Raw genomic sequence first — 10,869 nt, 5'->3', positions numbered from 1 at the left:
ATTAATGTCCCTTCCACCCAAACCATCCTGGGATTCCATGATTCCCAAGAGCATCCTTGGTGGCTGAGGTAGGATTTTAGGATTTTGATCTGCTTTAGGATTTTTCCATTGGGAAACGCAGCGGGGGATGGGGGGAGCAGCCACTGTGATAACACAGTTTGCTCACATCAGTCTCCTTCTCCTGGCTGGCAAACCAATTAAATTGTCATCTGTCCAACTCCACCCTCCCCAGGGATCAGGATTTGACTTTAACATTTCCGTGGCTTAATTCGGGCGCGTGTGATCCGGGAGGGCAGCGCCGGGTCCCGCCTCGTGCTGCTTTTCCACAGAGACCATATGTCTCATTAGCATTATGGAAATAATTTACTTGACATTCACAGCCTTCCAGCCTCTCCTTTTCTGGTTTCCAGCCCTCCAGGTCCTTCTCACCTCGCACCTCACGCCCTTCTCCACTCGGGTCTGGCCTAAGGGGCGCCTCGTTTTGCACCAAATCTCGGTGGCCCTTTGAACCCCAGAGCACTCAGAGAACTTGCTGGTCAACTCTGGGCCAGGGGGTTGAGTTTGTCACCAGGGAGGTCCCTCGGGAGTCGAACATTCCATTGGCATTTCTAAAAATAGGGAGGGTGACTTGTCAGCTCTTCGCCGCTTGGCTCCCGTGGAAGGGGAGGAGTCGTGGAAAGCTGCTGGTGAAAAAGCGTCTGAGATGGTTCAGCACGTTAACATCCTGTCAGGAGAAGTTGGTCTTGGGGTGGTGCTGGTCCATGGAGTGGGAAAAATCTTGCCTAAAATATGTAAATAAAGAATAAAGGAGGAATTGTCTTTGTGTGCATGAAATCAGGGTCTACAGGCACTGAAATGGAGGAGAGTGTGGGTGACGTTGGCTGGAGTGACCTGACATCAAAGGAGATGCACTCCAAGGCCATCCATGGGCTCTGTGATTCATCAGGGGGTTGACACAGCTCCTAAAATGCATTTTTGGGATAATTTAGGGGCGTGAGAACTTGTCTGGGCCTGATGACCCAGCGCAAAGGAGGCTCAGGGGGGACCTTCTGGCTCTGCAAGTCCCTGCCAGGAGGGGGGAGCCGGGGGGGGTCGGGCTCTGCTGCCAGGGAACAAGGGACAGGAGGAGAGGGAGCAGCCTCAAGCTGTGCCAGGGGAGGGTCAGGTTGGATATTGGGAAAAATTCCTTCCTGGAAAGGGTTTTCCAGCCCTGGCACAGTGGTGGAGCCCCCATCCCTGGAGGGATTTCCAGGCCCTGTGGATGTGGCACTTGGGGACATGATCAGTGGTGGCCTTGGCAGAGCTGGGAGGGTTGGACTCTGTGGTCTCGTGGGCTTTTCCATCCCAGATGGATCCCTGGCTGGGAATGCCGTGGGCGGGCACTGAACGCGTCTGAACCGACACAAGGACTTTCTTGGCCACCCCCTCAAGCCCTCCCTGCCTTTGTGTTTTGCAGCTGAAACCCCGATCGAGGAGTTCACCCCGACCCCGGCCTTCCCAGCGCTCCAGTACCTGGAATCAGTGGACGTGGAAGGAGTCGCTTGGAGAGCGGGGCTGCGCACGGGGGACTTTCTGATCGAGGTGAGCGCGGCCGCGGCTCCTCCGGGGCCAACCTGCTCACGGGGTTCTCGTCTCCCATGGGGTGTTCTGGGACGTGTGGCCTGTCCCAGGCGGGTGGTGGCGGCTGTGTCACTCGGGGTGGGCAGATTTTGGCTGCTCCCCCAGCAGAGGCTGATTTAAGGAGTGGTTCTGGAGAGGGAGCGTTGATCAGTTGGTGCTTTAGGGACTGGGCTTGGAGGAACGTTGGAGGTGTTGCTGTGTGACCTGCAGGGGACAATGGTGTCCTGAACCAGGTGGGTTTGGGGTGAACAGGCCAGGTCTGGGTTTCTGAAGGCCAGAGAAGAGGCTCTTCCAGTGAGGCAGCCAAAGAACGGTCAAAGTGTTGATCACTCAGTTGGTCTGTTCTGTGTCTTGGTTCCAAAGGATCCCAGAGAGTTGGTTTCCAACAAGGATGTGCAGTGTTGGGGCAGGAGGGGATGTGGGACAGATCCTGCCCCTTCCAAGGGAGCGCTGCTGGCAGGAGGGGTGGGATGAGGCCGGATGGATGGGGGGTCTGTGGAGTGACCATGGATTGGNATGTTGAACCCTTCCAGGGATGAATTAGTGCCCAGGAAAAACTGGGAAACACCCATTTTTTGGTTGATCTGCCTTGTCAGCCCAGCTGCAAGGGGGATGTCCACCTCCTCCAGAAGGTTGTGGTCACTGGCAGGTGACTTCTGTGAGTCCTGGGCTGAGAAAAATACAGGGAGAGGTGCAAAATAATGCGGTTTTGGGGATAACATCCCTCAGTTTTCCCGACAGGCAGCTCTCACCGTGTCTCTGCTCTGCCCCAGGTGAATGGTGTGAACGTGGTGAAGGTGGGGCACAAGCAGGTGGTGTCCCTGATCCGGCAAGGGGGGAACCACCTGGTGATGAAGGTCGTGTCCGTCAGCCGCAAGCCGGAGTCGGAGGAAGTGGTTCGGAAGAAGGGTAGGTGTGAATCCCGGGATTCCCCGGGCTGGAGGGACGTGTCACCCAAGGGTGGGAGCCACCAGAGGGTCTGCAGTGGCAGCAGTGAGGAGGGAGGGCGCTGGGAAGGGGTGATGTGGCTGTGCCAGGCACAGACAGCTCCGAGTGGGAAGCACCGGGATGCTGCGGATGAGGGTGATGGTCCCGGGAGAAGAACAGGCTCAGAGTAAAGCTCAGAGTAAAGCTCAGCAGAGCTCAGAGTAAAGCTCAGTGTGCCCTGAGCTACTGGTCCTGCCTAATCAACCAGCCACTGAACAGGCTCTGTCCTGACAGCCCGTTAAAACCGGGTTTTCCAAAGCCAGGCACTGGAAAACCTGCAGTTCCACACCAGGGATCTGAGTGGATCAGGAGGGAGGAAAAGTCATCAGGCTTCCTTTTAATTTTCACTGGTGCAGATACTTCTCACAGAGCTGAGCATTCTGCTGCCAGTGCGTTTTGAAGCCTTTGGGGTTTTTTTTGTGAGGCTGAAGACAACAGGATTTAATGTTATTGAAAAGTGGAAGCTGAAATCTGGGAAAACGGTATTCCTCGGAAAGATGGGAGTTCCTGACCTAAGCTGGTTTTATCCAGGCAGGACACACAGTTCATTTTGGAAACAAAATTACTGTTATTATAAAATGATGCAGGGGGGGCTCTCAGATCCCAGCCACTGCTGGGATGCAGGACACCGGCTCCGTTTTCCCACCGGAGCCGTGTGTGCCCAAAGGTTGGAGCCAACTCCTTGGGATCAGCTGCTCCACACGGTGCTGGAGAGCAGAGACCCCCTTCCCTGAGGGGTGTCAGGGTGGGGAACAGGCCCCGGGGGTGCTGGGGGCAGGATGGTGCCCGCAGGAGCTCAGGGGGTGCCGGGATGGAGCCTGTGCTTCCTCAGGGATTTGAGCACCTTGGTTCTCTCCGGCTCTCACACGGAAACGTGGCACCAACACTGAGGCTGTTTTCCCTGCAGGCCTTAAACTGGAGGAGGGCAGGGTTAGGTGGGATGTTGGGAAGGAATTCCTGGCTGTGAGGGTGGGGAGGCCCTGGCACAGGTTGCCCAGAAGCCGTGGCTGCCCCATGCTGGAATTGCTCCCATCCCTGGGGGCTCCTTTGGGATGGACGGTCCCAGGGCTGCTGGTCACCTGCTGGGACACCCCTGGGCTTGGGGACACCCACGTGGGGAAGGCAGGAACACCTGGATGGGAGACAGACACGGCTGTGTCCGGGAGGGACATCCTGGAATACAGCTGTGGTGGGCAGGGGCACATCCAGCAGGAGGGTTTTTGGAGGGATTGCAGCTGGGAATCCCACACTGGGAATGGGATGGAGGGGACAGGAGAAGGGGGGTGGGAGTGAGGGGACAGGAGCAGGGAGATGGGAGCATGGAAGACAGGAGCAGGGGATGGGAACGGGAGGGACAAGAGGAGGGGAATGGGAATGAGGGAGACAGGAGCATGGGAATGGGAGTGGGGTGACAGGAGCAGGGGGACAGGAATGGTGGTGTCAGGGGCAGGGGGATGGGAGCACAGGGATAGGAGAACAGGGATAGGAGCAGGGGGCTGGGATCAGGGGGATGGGAGCACAGGGATGGGAGCACAGGGATGGGAGCACAGGAATGGAATGGAAATCAAAGGGCGATGGGGAAAAGCAAGGGGGCCTCGGGATAAATAAGGGGATGGGAGCACAATAAGGGATTGCGAATGGGACAAGGGGGATGGGAAATCATGGGGGATGGGAAGCAACAGGGAATTGGATGGGAATCAGGGGGAAATGGGAGCAGGGGGCCGGGAATCAAGGGAAGATGGGAGCACAAGGAATGGGACCGCAAACAAGGATGGAATGGGAAAATCAGGGGGAATGAGAGCAACAGGGATGGATGGAATCAGGGGGATGGGACGCATAGGGGCCGGAAATCAAGGGGCGCTCACCAGCGCAAGCAACGAGGGCGAGGGGAGAGCGAGCAGCCTCCGCTTGGCAACCGAGAGCTTTGCAATTATGTTGTCACGGCACAAAAGCGGAGCCGTGGGAAAGGCTGAGCTCGGGAACCAGCCCCGGGACCCCCGGGGGTGCCACTCGCCCCTTCTCCCGGTGCTTCCAGCCCCGCAGCCGGGGAGCAGCCGCCTGGCACTGCCCGGTGCCTGCTGCCCATCCCCGGAGCCCGGAGCCGGGTGGCCGCTCTTCCAGCGTGGAGTTTGGGGACCGGAGCCGGGTCCCCCGTGCGGGACCCCCCGTCTGCAGCGGGGCCGGGGGGCTCAGACCCCCCTCGCCCCCTCCCCGGGGTGCCGGGGGCCTGTGTGGGACTGGCTCGGGCTGAATCCGCCCCGTTGGGTCCCTGATGCATCAAGGTCAGAGCCTGGAGCTTCCAGTTGCATGGGCAAAATGCCTGGAGGCGCTTGAAAATCCAGAGCATGTCAAAGCGGGGAAGCGAGGAGGAGGAGGAGGCACCCAAGTGAAGAGGAAGAGCCTTCAACTCATCCCCGTGCCGGTGGGCTCGCGGCTCATGGCAGCCCGGGATAGGGAGCCCTCGGGGCCATTCCCACGGCCCGGCCCGGCCACCACGTGTCCCGGTTGCCCGCCCGTCCCCCGGTTTTGCCCCCCGCCGTCGCCGAAAGCCGGACGCCAAGCGCTGCCGTAGGGCGGAAGCGAGGAATACAATCGTCCCGGCCCCGGCACGGGCGGAGAGGGTGTGGCTGCGCTCCGGGGCTGGCGCCCTGAGGCGGGAAAGGAACTAGAGACGAGGCCGGGAAGGACAGGAAGGGAAGGAACCAGCCGGCAAGCCGGTGCCCACAACCGCCGCGTTCCTCCCCTCCCACCGCCGGCCCCTGGCGGGGCCGTGCACAGCCGAAAGCCCCCCGCGGGCGGGCCGCTGCCCGAAAGCCCGGGCTCCAAACTCGCGGGGGGCCTCCCTGCCGGCCAGCCCTCCCGCGCCGGCGCGAGGGGAAAGGCCGGCAGCCAGGGAACATGGATGGAAACCTCCTTGCCCCCTCGCGGCAAAGGGCTCCAACTCTCGCGGGAGCTCCGGGGGCCTCGCCCCGTGCCCGGGACTGTGGCACCGAGACCATGAAGAAGTTCGCTTCCACGCGCAGCCTCAATAAGATCCTGCAGCAGTGCGACTCCTCATCCCGCGAGTACGAGGAGATCCAGGCTGTGGAGAAGAAGTGGCACCTGCATCTGGCCACTCCTCGTAAGTTCCTGGACAAGAAATGCAAAATGCCGTCTCTCTTCCTTTCAGCTCCGCCGCCTCCCAAGAGAGCGCCCAGCACCACCCTGACGCTGCGGTCCAAGTCCATGACGGCCGAGCTGGAGGAGCTGGGTAAGGGCGGGGGGCTCTGCCGGGCACGGGGGGCTCCTCCGGGCACGGGGGGCGTGGGGAGCCGGGGCTGGAGCTCTCCCGGCGCCCGTGTTTCCCGTTGAGACTGCCGTGAGCTGGCGAAGCTGCCGCCGGCCACGTGTCCCTGCCGCCCGCGGAGGGGCTGCCCCGTCGTGCTCGGGAAGGGGGTGTGGGGGGCTCGGAGCCCGTGATTGCAGGATTAGGGGTGCGGGACACCCCCCACAGAGCCACCCACCCCTCCGGTGTCGCATCCCCGCGGAGGCGGCCGGGGGGAGGACGTTGGGTGTCTCCGTGTGCTCGTGGAGGGCTCGCCGCCCCCGGCCCCGGCCGGCAGGAACCCTGCTCCCAACCCTGCTCCCAACCCTGCTCCCAACCCTGTTCCTCATCCTGTTCCTCTCCCTGCTCCTCACCCTGCTCTTCTGTTCTTCACCCTGCTCTTCTCCTGTTCCTCTCCCTGCTCCTCACCCTGCTCTTCTCCTGTTCCTCTCCCTGTTCCTCTCCCTGTTCTTCACCCTGCTCCTCACCCTTTTCCTCTCGCTTCTCCCTCTCTCTCTTCCTCATCCTGCTCATCTCCGCGCTCCTCTCCCTGCTCCTCTCCCTGTTCATTCTGCTCCTCTCTTTGTTCCTCTCTCTGCTCCTCTCTTTGTTCCTCTCCCTGTTCCTCACCCTACTCACTCAACCCCTCTCCCTGCTCTTCACCTTCCTCACCCCTTTCCTCACCCCCTCCTCTCTCTGCTCCTCACCCTGTTCTTCACCCTGCTCACCCCACTCCTCATTCTCCTCACCTTCCTCACTGCTCTCCTCTCTCTGCTCCTCACCCCGTTCCTCACACATTCCTTACCTTGCTCTCCCTGCTCATCTCCCTGCTCCTCACCCATTTCCTCACCCCTCTCCTCTCTCCACTCCTCTCCCTGCTCTCCACCTTCCTCGCCCCGCTGTTATCCCTGCTCCTCACCCCTCTCCCTCTCCATCCCTCTCCTCACCCTTTTCTCATCCCTCTCCTGTCCCTGCTCCCACACACCCGGCAGCCCCAGGGTTTTATTCCCCCCACCCTGTGCCAGGTGAGCTCCAGGTGAGCTCCAGGTGAGCTCCAGGTGCGGTGCCATCCCCTCTCTGCCCTCCCCCCGTGCCCACGGCCGTGCCCACCCTCTCCCACTCCAGGGCCTGCCCACGTTTCCAGCTGCTTTGCTCTCCGGCTGGAGCTCCGTGTTCCCGGATTCCCTGAAAGCCTCTCCACCCCCACCCCGCTTCTCCCGGCCCTTGTGGCCACCCCGGGGGTGTCCCCAGTGTCACCCACCGGTGTGGGGGGGGCTGCTCCCTCCCCTTGGTCCCTCCCCTCTCCCCAAGGGTGGCAGAGGTGCCACTGGACAGGGTGGCAAGTGGGACAGCGGCCACGTGGCCCTTGTGGCTGGATGGGCAGTGGGAGATGTGGAGAGACCCCCTTGGGGTGGCCACGGAGGGACCCCCATCCCGGGGAGACTTTGGGGCATCCGTGTGCCCTGGCACAGGTTGGCTCTGCCAGGAGAGGTGCCAGGGCTGGCACAGGAGGGGGGACAGGCTGCCACCCCCGAGGGCATGGGCAGAGCCAGAGGAGCTGTTGCCGTGGAGATTTAGGGATTTTCCCTGTGGGAATGTGCCCTCCTGCACCAGGAGGGTGTAGGGATTTTCCCTGGGGGAATGTGCCCTCCTGCACCAGGAGGGTTTAGGGATTTTCCCTGTGGGAATGTGGTGGTGTGGCCATGGCACAGGGTCCAGTCCCGGCTGGGAGGGACCCCCTGGAGCGCAGGAGCCTTGGCAGGACCCCACATCCCCCTGTTTTTCCATGTCCTTCCTTGCTTCCCGCCCTCGGTGCATGACCAGGATTCCCAACCCTGTGGGCTCCTCAGAGGAGCCAAATCCAGTGCAGTTGGGACAGATCTTGGCATTCCAGGGCTGGAATCAACCGTGGTCATTCCAGGGTTGGCACCAGCTGTGGTTTATTCTACGCTGCTCTCTCTGCCCTTATTCCCACCCTGGTCTGCTCCCTGCATCTCCAGACCTTTATTCCCAAGCCAAAGGCTCTCTCTTTACCAGGATCCATTTGGAATGGCCCCTTTCTTCCACTTTTTGCCCTTCCCTGTGTCCAGACCCATCCCAGACTCCTGGGTTCCCACTCCCACCCTTGGCTGTGACCCAGAGAGCCGTTCCCAGCCGTGTGCTGTGTCCCACCTGGAAAGGGATTGGGAGCAGCAACCCCCTGGCTCCCAGGAGAGGGACCTGGAGGCAGTGACTGGTGTCAGCCCCCGTGTTCCCAGGGAATTGCAGTGGTCAGTCCCTTCCTCAGCCCTGTGGATCGGGGAATGTCCCACCTCGTATCCCAAAGGGAAAATGGGGAATCATCCCCCCTCCCACACTTGACCCTGCAGAGGGAGTTTCCATGTGGATCAGCACCTCAGGCCGTGTCTTAGAGCCCTCTCCCCTTCCCAAGGGACCCTGGTGGCAGTGAAGGGACATTCCTACCTGCAGCTTCCCAGGGGAGCTCTGTCAGGTGCTCCTTGCCCCGTTTTCCTTGGATCCTGTCCCTCCCTGCAGCTCCCAGGACATCCCCCGTACCCACAGCCCCACTGAATATTTCCTTGCTGCCTGTCATACCGGTCCCCTTGGAAGAGCAGATTCCCAGCAAGCTGCAAACAAAGCACTCCTATCCCAGAATCCTGACCGTGCTGGATGCAGGGAAGGGCTTTGGGAAGGGCCGTGGAGAGCAGGGAGGCACTGAAAGCTTTGGAAGAGCTGCCTGGGCATCAAATGCACCCAGCTCTGCTCCTGGTCTGGCTTCCCTCTGCTTCCCTGCTCCCATGAGGAGGGTGAGGGATGGGTGGATCCCAGCGGATCCCAGGGCTGGGATCAACAAGGCACTGCACCCCTCGCCCTGCCCAGCCTTTGTCCCGGCAGAGGCTCCACATCCCGGGCTGGATCCGGCTCCTGCCCGCCTGCCAGAGGCAGGGAAGCACGGGGAGCAGGCAGGACAGGCAGGGCAGGCAGCCAGGCTGGAGCTGGGCTGGAAGCAGGAACTGTGCATGCCATTCATGTTGTCTTTTGTTTCTTGATTCCAAGCCTCCATGCGGAGAAGGAAAGGGGGTGAGTGAAACTGCACATCCTGGGGCTCCTCCCTTCCCTGCCAGCACCCCCCAGCACCCCCCAGCACCCAGGCAGGGGCACCCCAGCACCCCGAGGGGCTGGATGGGGTCACTGTCCCCACAGAGTCCCGTGGGATCATCCCGGTGGCAGCCGGAGCTCGGGGTTGGCACCAGTGCCATGGTGGGGTGCCAGGAGCCGGGGTGGCTGTGTGGGGCTCTCCTTGGCATGGGCAGGATGCCAGTTTGTCCCCAGATTCCAAAGGCTGCCGTTCCCAGGGGCGATCCCTGCCCCACGTCTGCTCCGCGGTGAAAATTCGTGCAGGGACGTCCCCAGGTGGGATCCCCGTCCAGGGGAAGGGGCTGTGCCATGTCCAGCATTGTCCCAAATGTCCCAAATCTCTGTCCTGCCTCTGTGCAGCTTGTCCCGCTGCTCCCGGCATTCCCACTGCCCCCACTCTGAGGCTGTGCCGGGGATGTCACAGGAGGGACGCGACAAAACCAGGAGGTTTTCGATGGAAGGTGTCCCTGCCCCTGGCAGGGCTTGGGACAGGGTGGGCTTTAAGGTCCCTTCCAACCCAAACCATTCTGGGATTCCTGCCAGGGCCGAGAGCCAGGAATGGACAATGGGGAAGGAGCTGGAGGCTCATCCAGCTCCGTGTTCCCACAGCACAGCCCCGGGGCAGAGGGGAGGGGGCCCTGGAGGCCTGAGCTCAGCTCTGACCCTTCAGAGGCAAAACTGTCCTGGGGGTTCCTGTCCCTGCTCCTGCTCCCCGAGGAGCTGGGAATGTGAGGAACCAGCTCCTCCATTGCAGTGGGGGGGGGACAGGGAGGCAGCTGGGCAGGGATGAGGTGTGGGGGGACTCTGAGGGACCCCCAACCCTCCCCTGCACTGGGCACATCCCTCAGTGCCCTGAGGGGCCACACCAGGGTCCCCTGGGTGAGGACAATCCGCTGGGGTGTCCTGGCAGCAGAGATGGCTCTGGGATGCTCTTTCTGGAGTGGAAGAGAAGGATCTGGGGAGACCTTGGAGCCCTTTCCAGTGCCTGAAGGGGCTCCAGGAGAGCTGGAGAGGTCCAGGATGTTACATTCCCGTTTGTCCCAGACACTGGAGTGACACTGGTTGTGCTGGGGACACGGAATGTCGGGGCCATTCAGGCACCTGAGTCCACTCAGATGGACACATCCCAGTTTTTCCCAGACTCTGGAGTGACACTGGTTGTGCTGGAGCCTCGTGGAATCCCATGGACATCCATGTGCCCATGGTCCCCGTGGCACCCGGGTTTCCCATCACCTCCCACTCCTCCTTTGCCCGCCCGGGGGAACTCGGCTCGTCCCGAGTGTCAAAAATAAATCTGGGAAAAGTTTGCTCTTCCGTGTGAGATGGAGGATTCCTTGGAATGTGGCACAGCCAGGAGCGGCCCCTCGGGTGCTGGCAGGTCAGAGCCCGGCTCAGGCACCGCCAGGATGGGGTGGGAAGGTGGCCCAGCATGGCATGGCATGGCACGGTGCCACCCTGAGCCGAGCGGGATCCAAACCCCCCCAAATCCTCGGAAAGCTGCTGGCTGGGGAGGAGAGGACGAGCTCCCCGCGCTCCCTGCTCGGGGCTGTCGGAGGGGAGGTGTCCCCTGGCCCCCCCTGACCCCTTGGCTCTCCCCCTTGGATTGCAGAGAAGCTGGATGAGATCCTGGCGGCCGCAGAGCCGGCGCTGAGGGCGGATATCGTGGAAGCAGATTCCAGGGCAGCCACTGTGAAACAGAGACCAACCAGCCGGAGGATCACCCCTGCAGAGATCAGTGTGAGGGACAGGGACAGCCAGGGCAGGGGGGAGGGACAGGGAGGGAAGGGAGGGACAGGGATAGGAGGGAGTGGGGGGAGAGG

At 61.6% G+C, this 10,869-nt stretch overlaps 1 protein-coding gene across 1 annotated transcript in view; it reads left to right on the top strand.

Moving 5' to 3' along the window:
• LOC108644364 (SH3 and multiple ankyrin repeat domains protein 3) overlaps positions 1-10,869 on the top strand; it is a gene marked incomplete at its 3' end in the record, with an annotated part of 71,650 nt that overhangs the window by 48,584 nt on the left and 12,197 nt on the right. Inside the window, exons 5-9 of the mRNA XM_029965607.1 lie at positions 1,457-1,581; positions 2,394-2,529; positions 5,777-5,857; positions 8,969-8,992; positions 10,659-10,786. Coding sequence (XP_029821467.1) covers positions 1,457-1,581; positions 2,394-2,529; positions 5,777-5,857; positions 8,969-8,992; positions 10,659-10,786 — 494 coding nt within the window. The remainder of the gene's footprint in view (positions 1-1,456; positions 1,582-2,393; positions 2,530-5,776; positions 5,858-8,968; positions 8,993-10,658; positions 10,787-10,869) is intronic.

This window comes from Manacus vitellinus, unplaced genomic scaffold (assembly GCF_001715985.3).
Source record: "Manacus vitellinus isolate BGI_N305 unplaced genomic scaffold, ASM171598v3 scaffold_110_pilon, whole genome shotgun sequence".
Lineage (NCBI taxonomy): Eukaryota > Metazoa > Chordata > Aves > Passeriformes > Pipridae > Manacus > Manacus vitellinus.
Note: the sequence above shows the minus strand (reverse complement) of the source record. Positions and strands in the feature narration are given on the sequence as shown.